General features: G+C 48.1%; 2 protein-coding genes across 2 annotated transcripts in view; both read right to left on the minus strand.

Annotated features, from left to right (window-relative positions):
* The window catches only part of LOC135804748 (tyrosine-protein kinase receptor UFO-like), a 19,089-nt gene extending 6,841 nt beyond the window's left edge, over nt 1-12,248 (minus strand). Inside the window, exons 1-8 of the mRNA XM_065318701.1 lie at nt 12,116-12,248; nt 9,242-9,398; nt 8,621-8,731; nt 7,766-7,883; nt 7,418-7,488; nt 5,112-5,228; nt 1,230-1,307; nt 444-673 (exon numbers count right to left, since the gene is read on the minus strand). Of these exons, the coding sequence (XP_065174773.1) occupies nt 444-673; nt 1,230-1,307; nt 5,112-5,228; nt 7,418-7,488; nt 7,766-7,883; nt 8,621-8,731; nt 9,242-9,398; nt 12,116-12,223 (990 nt within the window). The 5' untranslated portion in view covers nt 12,224-12,248. The remainder of the gene's footprint in view (nt 1-443; nt 674-1,229; nt 1,308-5,111; nt 5,229-7,417; nt 7,489-7,765; nt 7,884-8,620; nt 8,732-9,241; nt 9,399-12,115) is intronic.
* A 2,331-nt stretch (nt 12,249-14,579) lies between these two features.
* Nucleotides 14,580-21,534, minus strand: LOC135804750 (uncharacterized). Its single transcript, XM_065318703.1, has 2 exons — nt 21,256-21,534; nt 14,580-16,500 (listed from the first exon to the last, which is right to left on the minus strand). Exons 1-2 carry the CDS (start codon nt 21,345-21,347, stop codon nt 15,465-15,467), a joined length of 1,128 nt encoding a protein of 375 aa, XP_065174775.1. The 5' UTR covers nt 21,348-21,534; the 3' UTR covers nt 14,580-15,464.
* Nucleotides 21,535-24,158: the final 2,624 nt, after the last annotated feature.

The following is a 24,158-nucleotide window of genomic DNA, read 5'->3' on the forward strand; positions in this document are numbered from 1 at the left end:
TCACTATATGTATACTTTCAACATACACAAGCGGAAGTCCGGAGTTTTATACTGGCCATGTAAGGTACACATGGATATTTCAAGCCAAACAGTAAGTTGGAAGCTCCGAATGAAGCACTGGCATCCACATAGCATGTTCATGTTCACAATAGCATTCACACATGGAAACACAGTTCTGCTATAGCATGCACACATGGAACACACAGTTCGCAATAGCATGCACACATGGGACACACAGTTCTGCTCAACGAATCCAATCATGCGAGTCAATGTCACTCCGGGCACTGTGCAGCCCCCAGACCTGTGAGCCCTGAACTGCGCTCTAGCGCAGGACACAAACTTGACTCATGCGATTGGATTTCATCCAGCAGCACTGTGCTTGAACACGTACATTATACTATAGTGTATTGTGTATAGTGTATTGTGTATTGTGTTGTGCTTACAGATTCTTCAAGTTGTGGTACAACCGTGGCCAGGTTAGGAGGCTGATGGGTAGTGTGCAGCAAGTACTCCAGTAAGTTGTTCTGAGCACAAGGCGGATATGCTATCAACGGCATTTTGCCTTTGTACATGCAAATGGCCAGCGGTGATAGCAGTTTGGAGTGGGTGAAGTAGCGGTGTGACATGGCCGTCTCTACAAACCGAACTTCTCCGCTCGGAGAGGGCTCGCCTGCTGCATGTTGTAAGTGACCGTGTAACATACGCATACACACACACACACGAACACACACAAACACACATATACACGAACACACACACACATGAACAAACGCATACACACACGCGCGCGAACAAACGCATACACACGATCACGCATACACACACACGAACACGCATACACACACACGAACACGCATACACACACACACGAACACGACATACACACACAAACATGACATATACACACGCATACACACACACAAACACAAACACACACACGCATACGAACACACGAACACACACACACACACGCACACCCCCCCCCCCCCCCCACACACACACATGTACCATGCACCATGCATACGCCCATCGCAAGAGAAACACGCAAATCTGCAAATGCATTGGAGACACACCCATAGATTTTCTCTTATAGCAACGGTAGCCGACAAGAGTTGAATGAAAGTGATCAAGACTAGCGCCAGACAACTGCCTAACCCAGACAACTGGCAACGCCATCTAAATCAACCCCCAATGCACACCCGGGCTGGTAGTATAAGTACGCTACTCACCTGGAGACTTGAAGACGGCATCGGTCGTCTTGAAATCATTAGTCGTCATGCGTCCCCTTGCAATGTAGCCAAATTCACCTGTAGGAATGACCCAACGACAGGTAAAATCTGTTGTTCGACCTTGACACATCGAGTGCTTTCTCTTCGGGTTTCGGGTCTGTATACCTGTCCCTGCCTCTCTCTTGATTAGGAGCAGTCATATAACACAGGTACGTGCAATGGCGGAACTAAGCAGGGAATGACTTGTGAAAACACGGCGCATGACTCTGTGGCACTTCCAGGAGTACAGGCAATGTGCGCAAAAAACGTACTTATAAGAGAGGATTTGAAAGTCAAAGCCAAACACATGATGGTGATGCTTGGCCATTTGCAAGAGGCATGATTTTTACCATGCGTGCATCGACTACATTTGCACACACAACTATCCAGTTAAACATTGCATCACCAAACTTCGCTTTGAGAGCTGAGCGCGCACACACATACAGACAGACAGACACACACACACACAGAGCACACACACACACACACACACGATGACAATGCAAAGGGAAAGAAAGAGACTGTGCCTGGAGCCAATAACCAAGATACATCCGTAATTATAATTATTTTTTAAAAAATGTTGTCCGTTAAGTAACATTTTTTACTTTAAAAAAAGCAGATATCATTGATTTGCAACTGTGGTTGGTCTTGCACATCCCCTCTTGGGTATGCTGCTGCTGCTGCTGGTGAAGTCTCTTGCTAGCCTGGATCCTCAGACTGGTGGAGGGTACTTGGAACAAGCAGATGACCAGTAATGACGAATGGCTGGAGAGTGATTATCGTGAGGTTGCACCTACAGGAACAGGAGTGCGCTGCCCTAGGAGAGAATGTGCGCATGCATTTGGAAGCTGGACAACCGAATGCGGGCATGCTCTAGTGTGAATGGTGGCAGTGCTTGTGGAATCTCCTGCCCAACACACATTGACAGAGGTTATTGAGGTGCGCACCTGAGGAGTGAAGGGATTGTCGATGCCAACATGTACACGTGTCTCTCTGAAAGCAGCACCGTGACATCACCATGACATCACCGCACGACTGTTTTGCTGCAGTCACCTAACAATATGGCGACATTTGACCAAGCGCACCACGCGAAACTGAGTTTTATTGTAATTCTTTTTGTTTTTGTATAATTTGATTCGTATTCACAGACAAGCACCGAAGAACCACGGCAAACGCGGATTGTATTCAAACATTTGAAAAGGTGCTTTGAAGAAGAAGATTTCTAGAATGCTGGAAGTAGTTGTCGGAAATCGAGAAAGAATCAAGCTAGCTTCTTAGTCCTGCTACTATCAACCTTTCGTGATTACCCTCATAGCTTTTGGTATTCTTTTCAGAAGGTGCGACCTCTGACTGTTACTGGATAAAAGCTCAAGTACACGAGTATCTCGTTCTCTGTAGCTGTTACAGCAGCGAAGGCAATAGTAAAATTAATACGATTATGCTGCGAAATGAAAATAGATATTACGTTGGTGAAACACAGTGTGAATTAGCTCTTACCTCGAGGCGAACCCAGCTAGTCACTCGTCCTGGGTGGATGCTTTCCTCTTCTTGGCGACTGGGCGAAGTGCCTCGTGCTGTTGAAGCGTGGTGACGAGTTGCTGTTGAGCCACTGATTTCAGGCGATTGAGGGAGTTTCTGATAGGACGATGATGTCGGTCCAGTGAATTGAAGCGGGCATGGATGCTTTCGCTTCCTTGCTCGGCAAGCAAGCCAATGCCGACCCCAGTTCTCCGGATGGACGGTACGACGTGGGACTCAAGCAGGTGTAGCTTCGGAGTGGCATGGCCAAGACCCTTGTCCACTACAGCTGCTCTGCATGTGGCCATGAAGCTGGTGATTGAGTCATGCAGCTTGTCGGTGCTTTACGCATCCATACTGTTGCAGTGGCTGAACTGCTCCGTATAGGACGCGTATTGGTCGAATAGCTGCTTGTAGGTGTCCTTGATCCTGTTTGCTTCGGGCAGCAACGACGGACACCTTTCGACAACAACAGAGACAGGAGCCGACACTATTGCGAGCACGGTTGGAGGTTGAAGGGCTTTGTGAACATGATTGCCCACAAACGCACCTCCATGGTGGGCTTGCCGCTCTATCCCCTGCTCCTGGAGGATTGGCTCAATACTGGCTAAGCAGGGGCCTTCGAAATTCTTGCTTCGTTCAATAACGTTGATTCTCTCCATTGCCGATTTCAGCTTCTCAGCCAACTCTGCACGACGAGCGTCTGCATCTTTCCATTGCGCCTGCAAATGCTCAGTGACAATTTCCACTGCCGCAGCTGATGTGTTCAGCTGAGCTGGAGTGAAGAGGACTGTGTACTGAAACTGCTGTTGCAACGAGTGGAGTTTATCAGTGATGGTCACAACGTCTTCCTCTGCCTTCCTGGCTTCTGATGCCAGCAGAACAGAACTGCAGACTGGGCATGTTCCATTGGATTGCAGCCATGTGCATATACATGTAGCGCTAAACATGGCGTGGCAGCAGGCTGATTCAACGACGCTGTCCAGAGCGTAGCCGCATAGTGGACATTCTTCTGCTACACTCTGGTCTATAAATCTGTCTCTAGTCAGGGCTCTCGATGCCCTGTGCCGCTGCGTGTCCGTAGCGACTATGTATACTTCTTCTATAACTATATCCATTCCACTAGTACTGTGTGCTGTCTGGGGTCCAGGAGAGTGTGATAGGGGTATTGCCGTTGTGGATGAATGTTGCGGGACTGTTGTGTCATCCATTTCTTTTTTTCTTTTTTCTACAGCAGAAAGCTTTGAAGCAAGTTGCTTCTGCTTTTTTGGTGGACGTCCACCCTTGTTTGGTGCAGTGTGGCATATGTCGCAGTATGTGCGGTGATGTGGCTTCCACACTTTGATCGCTCCACATCCACCCCCTACAAATGAGTCCAGGCTACCTGCACTCAGACAACGATCCAGGACACGTTTGCATACATGACAAATGTGTGTAGGGTGGATCGCAGGGTCATCCTGAGAAATGTCGACCTCGTACACAGCTTGAATGCTTCTGGCATAGTCCTTCACGTTGTATTTCGTGGACACAGCCATGTTGGCAAACTTTTTGTCACCAATTCTACAGCAGGTAGACAGCAATGCACTGTGTTCATCCATTTTACACACTATTACTAGTACGGGATACGGTAGAATCGATGGCCACGGAAATCGATCTTGTAGCACGGAAAGACTAACAAATTCAAAAAATCGGTAAATGAAATCGCCCAGGCACCAGGAAAACTGACGAAGAAGACGAGAAAACTTGTACAAGAGAAGAAGGTAGCTGTGAAAAGGGCTGATAGAAGTGACGAAGAGTCGTCAAGGCAAAGGAAACGCACCTCCGAAGGAATCGTTCCTGGAAGAAGACGGCCAAGACGGGTATCAGATGAAAGAGGATTGCGAGAGGAAGTCATGAATCGTGTTTGTACTTTGAGCCCCTGTCGATTGGAAGGGGAAAGTGGAGGTTTCCTCAAGAGAAAAAGAGCAATTTCGTGCAAATCAATGACAGATCGGTGATGAGATTTTCAAAATTTCAAATTTTTGGACACCATATTTTTTGGCTGAGTACATGACCATCGTGACAGCCGTGACCGTGACATCACCATGACATCACCGTGACATCACCATGACATCACCGTGACATCACCATGACATCACCGTGACATCACAACTGGAGAAGTAATGGCCACGATTCCAGCCAAATTGGCCCTGGCCTTTTTTTTAATGCGACCAGAAAATTAATGTATTCTCCCAGAATACAATCATCATTGTGACGGAAATGGCCCATATATAATGTGATACGAACAGATGTTAGTAAGGGTGACCGATCTCATTCAACACTAACCTTTGACTAGAATTCTGTTGATCTCAATTTGACTATCCTGCACCCACCACCTCTCATACAGAGAGCGCCATAATGTGCTTAGGTTCCTGCATTGTCTGCTGTTCCTGCAGTCTGCACCTAGTTCAGACCAACATACACACACACGCGTGCGCGCGCACACGCGCACACACATACGCACACACACACACACACACACACACACACACAGCACACACACTTGTACTTGCTCACTGCCAGAATTGGTCACGTGGGTCTCTCCGGGAGAGGGGAGAGAGACTCAAAAGAAATCTTGGAAAGATGACTCAATTGGCTATTGAACCGCCCAACGGCCGACACCCCCTGAAATCCCCAAACTATGGGTGGACTTGGAAATGATCCCACTTATGGGCTCGCCACACCTCAGTAAGGGGCCATCCGAAATTATCGATCTTTTTCACGAAACGAAAAAGTTTAGTTATGACCCACCCACCCCCCTGAAACGAAAAAATTAATTGACTGGAGACTTTGTGCAGAAAATGATCTTGATTGGCTGTTACAACACAGCGAGGCCACATTTTGTGTGATTGTGCAAGTAAGTAAGTTAGTTATGTTTTCTTGGAAGTCTGGTACTACTTCTTGACCATGGAAACATTTATTTTCATCTCCCACACACATACGCTGCTGGCACCTCTACGTCTAAACATGGGAATTGTACACTTGCAAATCGTCAGAGTTCCGACATTGACATACTGCCAAAACAAGTCGACTTCGGAGCGGAAACAAACGCCATAGCTATCAAAGACTTCAGTGGTCGTGCCTCGCTCGCAAATGAGAGCAGCATTGCCCCAGAATCGCTGTCGAAAAGCTCCGTAAGGTCCCACGCACGCCGCGCTGCGGTCAATCAGGTACGTAGAAAGTCGATGGCCTAATTTTCCGTATCTGGAAGACTGTCGACACGGGGATCACTCTCCATGGCTTCCCCACCATAAGCACGATCAGATTCTTCCAGGCACATTACGACGACATCGTCTTCAGCGGCTGGCGCTCCCCATATTTGCGTGAGAATTTACTTGGCGTGCGCCCCGCTCCGTAATTTGAAATTCTCTTGCATCGGCGGCTGGAACGAAGTATTTATCTATCTGTCGTCGGTCCCAGAGTGAATGACCATGATGACTGCTAGGTCCTCGTCGGAGAAGTCATCCGAGGACGAAAGGAACTCACTGCACTGAGTACCGTACAGAGTGGTATCAGTGCATCCATGCAGCACTTGCTTGGCCACGCGCGCGACGTAGAGTCTACTGTCGATCTACTTCGATGTACACAATGTATGCATGCATCAATGCATGCAGTGAGCGTTGATTTTTCCGCTTTCGATGTTTTTCCAAAACGAAACCGGTCGCTACCCACCCACCCATAAACGAAACTTTTTCGTTTCGTGAAAAAGATCGATAATTACGGATGGCCCCTAAGTGGGTGAGGACAAGGTGCAAAAATGGATGGACGGCATCAGGGTATCCGTCCTGGGATCCAACTGCAGTTATCCCTGCCCCCAGTGAAGGTAATACTTGCTACTAGTGTGGGTAGCTAAATCAGAGTGGATCTGATATAAGCTTCACTTGCACCATTGATTACAAAAGAGTTAATCTAGCCAGAAGCAGTCCATGGTAAACAGGTGCGTGTACTTCAAATAGAAAGTATATGAACCCTGAAACCAACAGAGGTGGCAGGTACAACACACACACACACACACACACACACACACACACACACACACACACACACACACACACACACACACACACACACACACACACACACCTGGTCCTGGTAAACACTGCCATTACGGTCACGTGTCCCCTTGCGGGACCGACAACATGGAAACGACAAGCGACGGCAGAAAGCCGGCAGTCTGCCAAGAGATCAGGGACCATGTTCAATCGGCACGACGAGAGAGCCATCTTTGGCAGCTATGGATTTGGAATCCACGAGTAGAGCGGCAGCACCGACCACAGGCCCCACAGTGGGCCTTGCAGCATGAGAGGACGAGCCGCACACGCGGCGGCGGAGGAGTCGCCTGAGCAGCAATGGTGGACACCGCCGCCCGGCACGGAGCCCGAGACGATGTTGCGGGGAGCATCCGGAAGTTGGGGCACTTGTGGACCGCCAAACCTCCGGCACTGCGGAACCAGCGCTCGCAGGAAGAACATTGTCGGCTACCTCTCTGTTCTGATGCAGGTTTGCGGCGCTCATCGAGACATTTATGACGACACACACACACACACACACACGCGCGCGTGCTCAAGATCATAATTATGCTCACGACTCACTGTCATCCGGTTTAGTTGCTGGTCGCCGACTAAATGGTTGTCGCAGAGAGTACCGACCGTCATCTTTCCGCCTGCCAGGAGACACGCATGCAAGGGACATGTCATTGGCATGTCATTGTGACAAAGGTCTAAAACATAGGACAACTATAGAGTGCGGTGACTAGGACAACTGTAACAGCAGCTGTGGGCGAAATGCCCTTTTAAAACAAGATCACAACAATGAAATGCTAACTAGACTAAACACCACTATTCTTTGGAATTATTACAAACATGTCTGTGAGCCTGCTCACCCTGTCATGGTAACCAAGCAACACAATATGACAATGCTATTGACTACTGTACATGTACCTGGTCATGAAGAAGCACGTCACCATCAGGATGACATTTGCAACCGTGGCAACAGTGGCGATCAGAACAATCTGGCCGGTGCTCGATGTGCAGTAGTCCCTGCCAGCGTGACGGCCATCTGTAGTACATACAGAACACAATGGACGTGCACATCGCAAGGCAAGTTGCTCACTCAATACTGTAAAACGGCTAATTTTAGCAACGGTGATATTTTAGAAAGGAGTGTTTTCGCTAAAGTGTTGCCACGCCAATCGAAACTTTCCATGTACAGCACAGTACTAATCATCCTTCTTTTTACACTCAGACTCTGAAACTCGGATCGCTCAAATATTTCGCGAATTGGTCCAGATTCAGAAAACGCTAAAAATGTTACCCGCTAAAATTAGCTGTTCAACAGTATCTACCGGTATCTGTTGCCAACAGCCCAGCACTCAGGAAAACTCAGAGCGCTGTAGCCGGCAACACTGCATCCTCCTAAAAATGCTCCAAAACGCAATGCATTCTGCCACAAGGTCACCAGGTGATAGTCCACCGTACAATAAGCACGCAGCGGGAAACAAAAACACAAAAGAGAGGAAAAGACGAGCTACGGTGACCATCGGGTGTTTGTTTGGGCACTTCAGCATGGCAGAAATGCCCAAGACCGAATCGGAAGATAGGGTTTAGCATTGACATTAGAACCTTTTCCCGGTTCGGCCGGTGATTTTCCACCACAAAGACGGTGGCAACGATCCCCGCGGTCGCCCTTTCAGTTCTGAGAAAACGCTGGGGTTTGGAACGAAAACTGCGTTGCACCTTGCGACGAAAAAAAGTTAAAAATCGTTTCCAGAGTACACAGCCAACATTCACCCTCACCTTGGCACGTAACCGAGACATTGACTTTGCTGCTGCTGTTCCTACTGTCATTATACTGACATGATGCCGGTGGGTTACCGAGCCGACAGGTTAGCGTTTTCAATACATGTCCTGGTTGTGAAGCATACAATCACAAGTGCACAGAAACACACACACAGTGACACACACGCACACACACACACACACACACACACCCACACCCACAGTGACACACACACCATGGACCATTTGACGCCCATCGCCGGAGGCTATGACAGCGATGCTACAGCAGAAGCCATAGCAACTTGTGCTGGGATTGCACCATTCAACAGCTTGCAAAGCTGAAGAATTGGTCGTCACTATTCAGCCTCGTCACCATAATATGTACCACACAGCTATGAAGTGGCTTTTCTGGCCAGTGAATCCCTACTTTTGGGGGTTTTCAGCGCACAGTTACCCGGATGCCAGTACTACCCATACATGTACGGTACTAGGCTAAACATGTCATTTGTGGTAATATGCACTAGCACTGGCTACTTCCAGTGAGTGCTTACTCTTGTATACGGCCTACAAGTACAAGTACAAGCAAGGCTAGGGCCACCGTGAGTGGCAGTAGGGCCAGGCCAGTAGGGGCTCACTCACCTGCTTCAGCAGCAGCAGCAGCAGCGGGGCAAACCGCCCCGTTCGGCATTGGCAAGACACCACTCGCACTCCAGTCGGCCGAGCCAACTGTCCCAGTGACCAGCGACATAGCCACTGCAAGTGACAGCAGCGAGAATATGATGTGGCGCTGCCATGGCTATACGCGGAAAACCGAAACGACGCAAGGAAAGAAGAACAGCCGAGACAACACCAAACACAGGATTATTAGAAGAGCGCTCGTCACCGCACAAATAGTCCTGGAGCCAGGTCCAGAAATCTGACAGTGTCATTTGACACCTCGTCCAGGAAAGATTTGACTTCAAATTCGGAGAGGCGGACCAACTATAGGAATTTTGGAGAAAACTAGAAGTTCCCAATGTTGTCCGTTTGGAAGTTATGAGCTATTTCCAAATTGCTTAGGTTACTATGGTAACTTGTGTGCAATTAGCCGTTCCTGAGGCAAAGCCGGTACAATTTTGGAGAAAAAAGTTACCTTGTTGGAAGGCGAGCTCTTTCCAAGACTATTATTGAAAACCAGAAGTTTATAGGACTGTCGGCTTCCTGTCACAGGAATTTCTCGAATTTCTACGGTTACCGTGGTAACGTGTATGCAATTAGCCACTTCTAAGCCAAAATCAGTACATTTTCTCCCCTGTAGGCAGGTGGAAAGCAGAGAATAGTTATAATATTGTGGCTCAGAGGTCTATTGGGCTTGTTCATGCCTGGTTTGTAGAGACTGGGCTCCTCTCCCCTCTAACACTACCGGGATCCGGGATTGCATTGACCTGGCACTTGTTTCCTCACTTCCTTCACATAATACAATGTACATGTACATCATACAGCGGTGTGCTATGTTGACAGGATTGGTCACCATGATCCACTACTAGTACTTTCCACCCAATTCACATTTTCTTTTTGTGGAACAATGTCATCATGGTCATGCAGGCTGTCCAATCGACATGTACATGTACATGAGTTTAGGAAGCACATTGCCCATGAAATACAGTCATGTACATGTACATGTAGACCGGGGCGGGGGCCTACGCCAAGACCTGGAAGGACAATTTTGATCAACAAGATGGCTAATAGACAAACAACTGCCCTAACCGCAACATGCAACAAACTCCGCCACATATTCCGTGCTCATGTGTCATCCTTCAGCAACTCACAGCAAGCATTTACACAGGAAGGTCTGGTCACATCCCTCTGATCAAGCAACAGTTTCAAAACAGTCCAGGACTGACCCCATGGCCCATGGGGCAGTGACCTCTCCTGCTATCTAGCCGAGCCACTATGAATTCTACACCTAGAACCAAGAGTGTATAACCGGGGGATTATAACTCTTGGTAGTACCTGTACCGGTACATGTGGCATCATTTCCAGCACTCACAGATACATGTATATGTACGTGTGCAGCAGTTGTTCACCATCCAACTCGGCTACAAGTGATGCAAATACAGTACAGTACCTGATGCCACAGATTATTCTATGTACATCGAACACCCTGGATGGTTTCACCTGTATACAATCATGTAAATGTGGAGACAGTTATGGCCATAATAATACTGACTACTCTCAACTCCTACAAGCCATATCTCTTGCCAATTGTCAACGTACTGGAGAAAATTGTTGATCGGCAGGTTGTGGAGTTCTTAGTGACAATAGTGAGGTTTCTGCCCTGCCATGGAGCAGTTTGCATACTCCGATCTCTCTCGTCTTCCAAGTCCTGGCATCTCCGTGTGATATGAGAAGGGAACTTGGTGTGTTTGGTTGAACGACTATACATGTGCATGAAGTATATGTATACATGTAATTTAAATGGCACACCAGTAACAACAACAATAACAATAATGAATACCACAACAGTGTCCTGGACATGTACTTCAGTTCAGTACATTGTACAATGTACATGTACACCTTACAGTACTGGCCTCTTTTACGGGCAAGATGATTCTTTGGATGTGAAAAATACGTGTAGTCATGTACATGTACATGACAAAACATACAATGTAGTTTGGTTGCCAGCATGTTACAAGCTACGTGTAGGCGGAGGATGCACTGAGACTGTGTTCGAAAACAGTGCTCCTTATGACCTTACTACAACCTCCACGGTTGGCATAGCCCTGGTCTTGCGACCATTTGAACTATTGGGGGCTAGCCCCAGTTCTAATATATGCTAGGGAATTGTTTGAGTCTTCTTGTTTTTGTTTTTGCTATCAGTTGTGTTTCCTTGCTCGTTCTTGGATGTCAGTCCTGCCTAAATCCTCTTGATCCTTTTGTGTGGATCCCGGCACTAAATCCGGAGAGAGGGGTCCAGTCTCTACAAACCAGGCTTGCAACAGCCCAATCGACCTCTAAGCCACATTATTATAACTATTCTCTGCTTTCCACCTGCCTACAGGGGAGGAAATGCACTGATTTTGGCTTAGAAGTGGCTAATTGCATACACGTTACCGCGGTGACCGTAGAAATTCGAGAAATTCCTGTGACAAGGAAGCCGACAGTCCTATAAACTTCTGGTTTTCAATGACAGTCTTGGAAAGAGCTCGCCTTCCAACAAGGTAACTTTTTTCTCCAAAATTGTATCGGCTTTGCCTCAGAAACGGCTAATTGCACACAGGTTACCATAGTAACCTAAGCAATTTGGAAATAGCTCATAACTTCCAAACGGACAACATTGGGAACTTCTAGTTTTCTCCAAAATTCCTATAGTTGGTCCGCCTCTCCGAATTTGAAGTCAAATCTTTCCTGGACGAGGTGTCAAATGCAACTCCTCAATAAAGCGACTTTTTCGGACTTGGCCCCAGCACTAAAAAGGGAAATGAAACATTGGACAGGCTGAGAAGTTCTAGCTGTAGTACTAGCTGTACCTACCAATCCAACGCGAGCAGGGGCGACAAACTTCTTTCGTTCTTGCGACAAAACAGATATGGCCGCCGACCCCGGCGTCGGACGAACGTAGCCGAGACTTGTTGTCGACATGGCGTAACCTTCACACTATCCACAGCCACAGCCACAGCCACAGGTCTGCGACAAACCCCAGGCGGATGCTGGAGAGGTGACAGCTAGCCGGAAACACACGTCGTTGACAAACCGGTGGCGCTTGGTGAAAACTGGGAACCTCCGACTCCGCGTTTAGGCCGAAGGCAAACCGACACCAGTCGACATGCAGACAAGCTGTCGCTGGGGGCGGGAACGGTACGGCCAAAACTTACTTCGATACCTCTGGTCTTCTGTGACAGTTCTAGATCACTGCAGTTGGTCACTGATTCTACTTCGCTGTTCCTCCTGACGTGAAGCTAGCTATGGACGCGTACAACCTATTGGCATTGCCCTCTACACCAGCAGCTAATGAAAAAGAGAGAGAGAGAGAGAGAGACACGATATCGACATCGAATCGATCGACAGCTACCATAGTCCATAGTCTTTGTGGTTTCCGCCATTTTGTGTCAGGACTGGACCACGCACGAACTCGGTGAACCCGGATCCCCGGCGCAGCCATGTACTGGTACCTGTATATGTACATGTACAGGTACATGTACATGACTGTATTTGTGTGCGTACATAATCATTGTGCTAGCAACAACAGCAACAGCAACAGCAACAGCAACAACAACAACAACAACAACAACAACAACAACAACAACAACAACAACAACAACAACAACAACAACAACAACAATAACAACAACAAAGTCAAAGAATAGTAACAACAAACAAACCAAAATAAAAACCAGGTAATTGAACTCAGATTTCCCTTCCTTTATCTCCGATACTGCTGACCCACCCAAGTAAGTAACTTTGTTGTTGCTGTTGTTGTTGTTGTTGTTGTTGCTGTTGCTGTTGCTGTTGCTGTTGCTAGCACAGCAACAGCAACAGCAACAGCAATTCAGCGGCTGTTGCTGTTGCTGTTGCCTGTTGCTGCTGCTGCTGTTGCTGCTGCTCAGTGCTGCTGCTGCTGCCGCTGTTGCTGCTGCTGCTGCTTGACAGTGCTTGTGCTGCTGTTGCTGTTGCTGCTGCTGCTGTTGCTCAGTATTGCTGCTGCTGCTTGTGCTGCTGCTGCTGTTGCTCAGTATTGCTGCTGCTCGTTGTGCTGTTGTTGCTGTTGCTGTTGCGGCTGTGTACTAAACAAGTGCCTTTGCTGCCAGCCACGAACAGAACAGTACAAATTGTAACGTGATTATAGTCAGATACAGTGTATCAAGAGTACATGTACATCAAGGACGACAAGGAGTTGTCAAATATTAATTTTAAAATAACCCCCGGCCCCGTTGTTGAGTACCGATAACCGTCCCCGGCCCCGTTGTTGAGTCCCGATAACCGTCCCCGGCCCCGTTGTTGAGTCCCGATAACCCCCGGCCCCGTTGTTGAGTCCCGATAACCCCCAGCCCCGTTGTTGAGTACCGATAACCGTCCCCGGCCCCGTTGTTGAGTCCCGATAACCCCCGGCCCCGTTGTTGAGTCCCGATAACCCCCAGCCCCGTTGTTGAGTACCGATAACCCCCGGCCCCGTTGTTGAGTCCCGATAACCCCCGGCCCCGTTGTTGAGTCCCGATAACCCCCGGCCCCGTTGTTGAGTACCAATAACCCCCCGTTGGTTATGTGCTCTTGCTGGCGCAGTACTGTGCTCAATCTCAGGTTTTTCATTTTCAACCGACTCAAGAGTCAAAGCATCAAAGTCATTATAAGGCATTTTCAGAGGGATTTAGTCAGAGAAACACATGTTGAGACGAAGCCAATTGTGAACCAGGTTGGTGAGGCCTTTCGTACCATCACCGGTACTTCTCAAATAATCAGTACATTTTAAAACTACAACTGTAGTATTGTGAAGAAAGACAGCAGCAGCAGCCACCAATTTCTCTCCGAGTAGAACACATTGGATATGAGAGTGCTGGCCGGGACCGAGACTGGCCAAGCATCAACACATTGGATATGAGAGTGCTGGCCGGGACCGAGACTGGCCAGGCATCAACACATTGGATACTAGACTAAAAGCACATGCTCTTTCCTTGGGCACCGCAAATTCACAACTCATTTCATATTGCATCCAGATGATGGCAATTTGCCGAAACGTCAAAAATGATTCTGTGAAATGAGTTGTGAATTTGCAGTGCCAAGGGAAAGAGCATGTGTGCTCACACTTCTGTTCGAGTTTTGAAGCTGCTAGATGCCTCACCCCTACTACTCCAAAGCAGGGAGCACAATAAAATGCTGCAAGCATGCATGCAATCCAGCCACTCAAGCTGCACCCAACATCACAAGCAGCCACACACACACACACCACGCACACACACGCTCTTCTGGTTAGGACTGAGGATGGAACAAGACCACAGCGCAGCTAGCCTGAAAGTGACACGACATTATCTACAGGAGTGAGGTCAAACAAGTATCCAGTATCATTGTGCTCTTCTTAAAACCAGCAGCATAGACAATCACAGACTATGGTACTGCAGAAGTGTTGGGGAGGGGGCAGAAGTAAGGGCTGAAACACCAACCAAAAAACAAAATAGAGCAGCATAATGGTGAATATCTCACACCAACCAAAAACTGAAACACCGGAGTGGAGCTAGACTGAGGAAAAATCGAGTATAAAAAAACCATTGATGGCAAGCAAAAGCGCGACGAAGATGAGAAAAACACACAACACTCTACAGCCAGAGAGGCGAAAAATTAACACAAAAATAGGACACGCTGATAAAACTTTGGAGATAAAACACACACACACACACAAGACAAGAGAAATCCTAATATCAGTCAGACAAGTGATGATCAAAACAACTTCTGGATAGAACAGATATGGGATAGTGGGTGGGGGCTTGGTTAAAACACAGTAGGTCGTTTCACTCTGTTGTCTAGACTCAGGAAATAAGTTAATAAAAAAGGCAGACATAAAAAAAGTAGCAGGAGGGAGGGGGGGGGGGATAAGTTAATAAAAAAGGCAGACATAAAAAAAGTAGCAGGAGGGAGGGGGGTGAGGAAAAGGGGTTGCAAGCAGCCACACAAGCTGCCCAATGTTTACAGTCTACTGCTTACGAGCGGATATCATCAATGGTGCAACTAATCGTGTGGGTTCCTAGACTGTAACTAAGTCTATGGGGGCACTGGGTTCGATAAATTAAAAAAACAAAACAGTGGCAGAACGGTGAAAAGTGCGGTGGCAGAGCACAGCACAAGGACAACAGCGTTACCACACCGGCAGCAAAGGCGAGAAGACAATAGCAACTCACGCGTACATCATCTTCGCAGCATCTGACATTTCCCGTGGTAAGTACAGGGTATGCTGAATGTATGAAGCTAATTCGTCTGGCGTCGTGTCATCCCAGGTGTTCAATGCCGGCCGGCAGTTGCAACTACTAGATGACGTTGAGAATTGCCTTGAAGCACACTGCCGGCAGGTTTGTTGAACTCCGCAGGAGAAGGGTGACAGCGCCTCATCCAGCCGATTAGACAAACTAGAAATGCTACTGATCGTGGGCACAGAGGACATTGCCGCCGTGGCCGTGACCGCTGCTGTCGTTGTGGTGTTCGTTGCCTGGCTCCACAAAGATGGTGAATCAGAATGAGGTGGACGCTGCCCACGCCACTGCTGCTGCTGCTGCTGCTGATTAGATAATGCGTTAGTGATGGCCGACGGTGCGAAGACTTCATCATTGCTCAACTGAGGACTGTTGTCTGAGGACAGTGGCGGTGGCGGTGGTGGTTGTGCCGACGGTACCGACGGCGCAGGCGAGCTAGTTCTCAGCTCACCGAGCATGTACGCCAGTTCAATGGACTGACTGTCTTCCGTGTGTTCGCCGGCGCTGCTCGGACTCGGCGGTGGACACTCGAAGAAGCACTCCAGGGCAGACTCGTCGTCCGACACAATGCCGCGAAGTCTCCGACGCCGCCGCCGCCGCTCCACAGCATCCATGCCGCCGTTCCTTTTCTTCTTTTTCAGTATACTGCCGTACGGCGAAGCCGTGCGCAAGCTGGCACGGTGAAGATACAGTGACGGATGTGAAGAGGAGGGAGGTCGGCGTGCTCGAGTTGACTGGATGTCATCGGATACTGGAACTTCCCTCACCGGTGATAGGGTGGGTGACTGAGAAACTGTTGATGATGTTGACGGTGATCTTGGCAAGCGTTGGCCGCCAGAAGAGCCAACCAGGGTCGCATCTGTCGATGATGGAGATCCGCTGGTCTTCGTCTCGCCACCCAGTGCATTCGTGACCAAAACCAACGGAAGAGGCGACCTGGACGCAGCAGGCCGTCGTGGAGTGCTGTGAAAACAAGAACACACACACACAACACACATGGAGCAAAGCAACTGAAGAATATTAGAATTACGTATTACAGTATATGCGCTCAACCACATGTACCACTACTGGCTAGAAGCGACGCGACTGCACATATAGAAAATTAGAAATACCCGGTAGCTAAGCAATAGGCGGTGTGCAGAACACAATTTTGCCATTCTGCTTTCCTTACACCCCCCCCCCCCCCCCCCCTAAGAGTGCACAGAATCCCACATGAATGTGCGTAGCATGCTATCTATACCGTCACGTGGCCTGAACAGATATGGCTAGAGCACACTTCAGCCAGCAGAAAGGAGTGGATAAAGTAGATAATTATTTTTCTACTAGCGCATAGCAGGCTACAGTTGTAGCCTGGGTAAGGGGCCGTCCAAGGTTACCAATAATATTTTCAAAACGAAATGTTTTCGTTTGTGGGTGGGTGGGTTTGATGGAGTTTCGTTTTGAAAATAATTATTGAATGCTGATGGAGAATGCCCAGTTACTTCTGGGTGTCGAAAATTGACATCAATATTTTTTTTAAATTCGTTTTACCTGCAGTAAAGGTGGGTGGGTGGGGGCTGAAAAATACTAAAACTTTTCGTTTTGTAAAAACAATCGGTAACCCCGGACGGCCCCTAAGGTTCCAGAAAGACATTAGGGAGGTTCTGCTCTACGTTTTGGGAACGCGACGCAAAGAATCACGCGAACTTTCTTCGCGTTCCCGTAACGTAAAGAAATGCTGTTCTGCTCTACGTTTCACCTAGAGAAGTCACGTGGAATGTGTACTGGGAATTTCCCCTTCCATATTTGGCAGTTTTCTGCATGCAGTTGATCGATACCCAGCAAATCCGTACGCATTTTCTCTGCGTGTGCCACAACATAGAGAACCCCATCTCCGCGTAGAAATCTGGAGCCAAAACACGCGAAGCCGTAGACTCTAACCCAGACACCTGCTCTCTACGTGATTTCTCTACGTTTCACGTATAGCAGAACCTCCCTATTTTCAGCACCCGTGACCTGGTGACTAGGCGCTTCAACGAAAATTGGCTATTGGATGCAGCTATGGACTCTCGGCTGGAACCACCACCAGCCATTTCGTTCGCATTCTTGATGCTATTGACAACATGGAGTTGAGTTTTATTGACCGTTTAGAGCGCATGGTTCGAGCCATGCCTATGTATGTGCAGTCAACGAACGAGTCACAACTCAGTCAAATCTCACCCAAATTCAACAATCGAAATGCCCGCGAGGTAGCAGAGATTCTCGGCTATTCGCTCGAAAAACTCCGGGGTGGATACACGAAGCGGCAAGAGCTCAAGAGTTTCCTTGATTTCTCGCGCATCACCGAAGCTAGTGCAAGTGCAGATGGTTTTGGTCTTTCCAATTTGAATGCAGACTAGGACACCTCAAGACATCCTGTGAATTGATACCAATGTTCAATGTGTCATAACTCTCATGACCGTTCTCCAACCCCCATGGGTGAGGTGTTTTTGGAAAGGCAAGACAAGCTTTAAAGTAACGAGTTGTTTGATAAAGCACGATGCGGAATAGTGGAGTGCTGAGGTTTCCCCCATTTTTACTCCTACAGAATTCGGCTCGAATACCAGGTACGTCCCCAAATCAAACCAACTGGATGTTTTGTTTCCGATCTGCTCCGTGGCCTCAACGGCGTAGTTTATTTCACAATGTACTAGTACTTGCGGCTCGGCATTCTAGCCACCAACATACGGATGCAGTACAGTCAGTCGCAGCTGTCTAACTGGTTTGCTTGTCCGTCATTTTGCTTCCAGGCGTTTCTCTTTGGTTCCGTTTACCATCGTAAGCGACGAGACCGTCTTTGTCGGGCAGACATAAGTACACTGGTTCCGGTCTTGGCCTGCGAATCGACAATGATGCGGGAAACTGCCGAAGATCATGTACCCTGGTGAATGATGCAAGCAACTGCCAATGTTATCCTGCTCTATGCAATCGCAATGTCATAGGATCCAGACAAAAGAAGAAAGACGTGCAACTGTGCAAAAACAAGAACTCGGAACGAGAAATCCATCTCCAGCGCTTATGTAATTTGTTGACAACGACAAATGTATATTCGATGTTTGTCGCTTGGTAGGATTTAGGATGAGAATGCGAAAGGAACAGCATGAAAGCCAGCCCGTCGATGTTTTCGCCTACAGTGGACGCATTGGTCACACGCGTGTGCAACAGTGAAATACGGGAGTCGCAGCATCAAGGATGACGACACCGGCGACAGGAACATGAAACGAGGCGGGCTTTGCACCTGGGCTCCCACGTCTTTGGGGCAGGGCTGATATAGACATGCTCGCATAAGGCATTGCTGGTCTGGGCCAATACAAGGTTGGGGTCAGCAGGTTAAGATTGTGAGTTGCATAGATAGACTCTAGAACCTTTGAATCCAGGGTCGAAACGCACACATCTTTTCGGGATACAGTGTACTGTGATCTCATGTCGTCAACCCAGATGCTATGACTGACTGGCTTACACACACACACACACACACACACGCACACACACACACACACACACACACACACACACGGCAGTGAACACAGGTGGCCAGGTCTACATGGCTACACGTGTTAGTACGGAGGATGCACGTGTCGGTGACATGAACGCGAACGCATGTGTCTGTGAACTCAGGTGCGGAAATCACACACATTGCTTATTCGGTGGCAAAAAACAAAGAACCTGGACGCATGTGCGTGTACAAGCAAACCCACACAAACTTACTAGGGCTGAAACGATCATTCAATAACTCCTAACGATCAACCAATATCATTAACGATCGATATATTGGTTTTATCGATTCTTGTCGGCTCTACTCGTGTACCTCGCACACCAGTTTATGAAGAAATTCCATGATACCTTGGTACATTAGAAATTTGTGGCACCGCTCTGTTGACATCTGTGGAAATCTGGCTGGTTTATCAACATGAACTAGAGAATTTCATGTTGTTTCTAGAGCAAAGAATCTTGTCATCACCCTCTGGCAACTGCTCTTATCTCCAACCTCTCACACAAATGAACCAAAAAGACAAAGTCTTCTCTCCCGATCTCTTTCAAAGCCACAAATCAATTTTACCGCGCTTGGAAGTACATGATTGTACTCGTATTCACTATCGGATGAAGTGCAAGGGCTAGAATACTGTCACTGATATGCATTCATAATAAATCGTTAGCACTCGTTTTAAACACTAACGATTATCGTTTGCACTCTTGACGATCGATATGCGAGTTATCGGTATAATTGTTTCAGCCCTAAAACTTACAAATAAAATAATCAACACTTGCAGGACCGCATATTATTTCTTGGATATATGACAAATAAAACGCTAGAAAAGCGCAAAAAACACAAAGGCAAGGGCCTAAGCGCGTACGCGAGTGATGTCTCACATGGGTGAGGTTTCAGGTGCCGCGACTTGTGTGGCTGGAAATTGCAGGGATTTCACCCCCTAGGGGGGGGGGGGGGTTATGTACTCTTGCTACTAATTGTCTGTCTGCTCCGCAGACTCTCCGCTCGCGATACGGACTCGGCCTCTCGTTTTACCTCGGCCAACTTCTCCTCATATCCTTGCCCAACTCTTCCCGCAGCTGGGGCCAAGGACCGTTGTTCCGCTCGTTCATTTCGATCTCGCACTTCCACCAAACGAGCATCGACGTATACTCTCTCAGGTCATTGGCACTGTAACCGTACGCAGTTCCGCTGCGGGTAAAAGTGGCCTCCAGGTCGCCTAATCCCACCGATGCCATCCTGGCGTGGTCACCAAAAAGCGTGGCCAACACGGCTCTTCAATGTTACTTCACACAAGGTTCGTTCAACAGTTAGGAGACATCGTTTAGGCAACTTTCGTCCAACAATCACTCAGGAGCTCCGGGACGTTTTGTACTACGTACAGCTAAGGATAGGGTGCACGCAATCCGAAAATCTGCCATGATTATGCTGGCGAGTTGCGTATACGCGCAGTGAGTTTCTACCAGGGAGTGCCTTTATTATTACTCCGCTGCTCACTAGAAACGAGCTGAAAACGTACAACTGGGACACTACACCACGTGATGAGTGATGACAGAATTTCCGCCATCGGAGAACCCCATAGAAAGGGTATCAGCCAGGAGTTGCACACTCTTGGGGGCATATTTGGTAACATGAGGTACTAGTATGCTTCAAAACAGGACCAGCACCCAGAGATAACGAGTCCAAAAATGAGGGAGCGCACCATGTACCAGACCATTAACTTTTCTGTGCATTTCCAGGAGTAGGACATTGATCATAACGTGTTTCCCTGTCGCCCTGATTGAATCATCATAGTACATCCAGGTCCAGTGAATACATAAAATTCGAATTTTTACAAAAGATGAAGCTGGTGGAGAAGCAAACACCAGAACCGAGCCATTGGAGACTGGTGTTTCGGAGAAGAGCTACTAGTAAGCAAGAGTGAAATGAAAACTGAAGTCCTATGGGTGTCCTTGCAGAACAAAGACTGGCATCGGTGCTTGAATATTCAGATGGAATTTTAAATCAGGAGATACTGTAGTGTGCATGGACATTTTGAGATTTTGTTCACAGAAAATTGAGAGGAAACTGAGCTCGTCGACCAAGAACCGAACACGAATGGTGGAAGGACAGGTCGAACCCAACACCAGCAAGCGAATCAGGAAATCATCGCGGCCCGGGAAATTAGAAATCGAATCAGTGTACTTGACAGTTACTCATTCTCTACTTACGTTGGGGTTGACGAAATTGAGTAATCGATATGAGTATCCATCATTGACATGGCACAAAGCGCCTCTTGAAGAGACATATGCCCTCCCGACATTCTACGAGTTGCTAACAGGTTGATGAAAGTCGACTACAGGTACCAAGAACTAAGATATACTCAGCAGAGCGCCGTCTGCAACAAAGAACACTGCAACTCTCCTGTGCAAGTGACAAAACTCACTCTCATCGAACGACTACCACACAGCACACTCAGGATCACCGGCACCATAAACAAACACAATGACTGAATGAGAGAAGCCTTGGCTTGAGTTGAGTCATCACTACATCAGTTTGGCTTGAAAAAGGGAGAGTCGACGTTTACACGACTGCAGTCTGCACTCAGTGTGCTGGTACATGGTGTACTGGCCGATGAGTATGAAGTGTAGATCTACTACGTGTATGACATGTCGACATGATTATGATGTGAGTAGACGTAGACCTCCACGTGCCACTCCAGCTAGCTCCAGATACACTACCGGTAGTAGCAAGAGTCCATAACCCGGTTATGGACTCTTGGTAGTAGTACTAGTATAAAACCGTGAAATTATTGCGATGGTCTAATTTCTGCGAAATTCGCGACCGCGTGGAAATCGCGAAATTTAGACAGCGCGAAAAGGAGATCCATGAAAGGTTTAGCAAGAATGCCATTCAATCGCAAAATTAAAACCTCGCAAACCTGTCCGGATTCTGAAAACGCGAACTAAAAACGCCGCGAAAATTTCACGCTTTACTGTACTACGATTCGTAGCACATGATTGTAGTAGCTTGGGTCTGACCAAGAGTATAACCCCCCCCCCCCCCCCCCAGGGTTATACTCTTGGGGGGGGGGGGGGGGTTCAAGAGTACATAACCCAATTGTGGTTATATACTCTTGGTCTGACCAAGGTCAAGGAGCTGCCGCCCACTACACACATACATGTAAGTAGTGATCATACTTTTCATAGACCACACAAAGCAGAACAACAATAGACCCTGATAGATCGACCACGTACGTGTATGTGTAGAGGTCTACGTGTAGGGCTGGCCAGTGGCCCCTGCATGCGCTGCATCACTGCCATCAGCCTGTACCCTCCTGGTGGATGGATGAGTAGCACCTACCAAGGCAAGAGCCGGTATTAAGTAATGCAGCAGTGGTAGATGGTAGATATACGAGTTGTTGTGAACCCTGCAAGATTCTCTAATTGTCAGGATTGTACGACCACACGGCACGAGGACAACTCTTTTCCTTTACACAGTATATTTCACTTCATCTGATAATTAACAATGAACACTAATAACACCAGCTATTTATAGCATGCAAAAACAGCGTACATGCAAAACATAAGCAGATAAAACTGGACATAACAGCGTATACAGCAAAACGCACACAACGCATATAGCGTATGCCATGCAGCAACATCAGCGGTACGGCGGAGTCGAAATACAACATTTCAACGAATACAATGCCATAAGCGCGAAGGCCTTTCCCAATTGAGAACTGGTGGTTTACAACATTCTCCCCACCAAAGGGCTTCTCACCGCCGTACAACAATGCACACAAGTCAAAAACGATCCGGGGCTCTGACTACGCGCCCAGAACGCGTTATCTCCTGCTGCCGTGGTGGTGGTAACGGTGCTGACGGTTCATACGCTGGCTGCTGAGGGACGATAACAGGTTGAGCGGTATCTGCAAGCCCAGGAGCCACGTCCTGTGACGATACTTCTAACGGCACTAACCTTTGGATCGGCCTCAACAGGGTACTGGTACTCAACTTAACCTTGGCAACACGACGCTTACCATCTCGACCAGGGAATAACTCGATGATCCGTCCCAAACGCCAGAACTGTTTGCGCTTGGTATCATCGAGAACAAAGACAACATCACCCACAGCTAAAGGGCGCGACATGGTCTGTTGGTGTTTGTTCAGCTGACTTAGGTACTCCACCTCCCAACGATTCTTGACATGCTCCAGTGTCCGACTGAGGTAACGCAATCTCGATGACATCTGCGCAGCGTCCAGGGTACCTGCTGGCTTCTCTGACGACATCCAGATGTCACCCATCATCATTGCAGGGGTTACTGGTGGCTCATCCAGGCTATCAGACACATAAGTTAGCGGACGACTATTCACCACTGCTTCAACCTCATACAAGAGGGTCTCAAGCTCCTGGACCTTCAGAAACGCTGTTCCCATTACCTTTTTCAAGGCACTCTTCACTGTGCCAACCATTCTCTCATAGAAGCCTCCATGCCATGGTGCAGCTGGAGGATTGAACATCCATGGCACACTCAGTTTCTCAGATGCCGCCTTGAACGTTGTAGCGTTGTCAGACCTGATCCGAGACGGCAAACTACGTCTCGCGACAAACTTCCGAAATGCTATCAAGAATGACTCAGTACTTAAACTATCGACCACCTCCAAGTGAACTGCTCTGGTGGTGGCACACACAAATAATGCTATCCATACCTTCGGAGATGACTCACCACGGCGCACGTACAACGGACCAGCATAGTCGATGCCGGTAGTTGCGAACGGCCTCTCGTGAACAACTCGGTCTTCCGGCAGCGGCGGGCAGACTTCTGAGGCAGCCTTAGCCTTGTAGCGGCGGCATGTAACACATCGCTGAGTAATGTTGCGTAGCGCCCGTCGACCACCGATAATCCAGAATTTCTGACGGATGAACGACAAGACTCCTTCTACACCTTGGTGCATCCTTTCAACATGCATTTTCTCCAACAGCAACTCGGTCAGATGATGTTTGCCTAACAGGACTGGGTGCTTGGCTCCATACGCCAACTCGCTGTGCTGAAGTCGTCCCCCGGCTCTGAGCACTCCATGCTCATCCAGAAACGGTGCAAGCTGATACACCTTCGACCCAGGCTTCACTG

Source organism: Sycon ciliatum, chromosome 1 (genome assembly GCF_964019385.1).
Source record: "Sycon ciliatum chromosome 1, ocSycCili1.1, whole genome shotgun sequence".
NCBI lineage: Eukaryota > Metazoa > Porifera > Calcarea > Leucosolenida > Sycettidae > Sycon > Sycon ciliatum.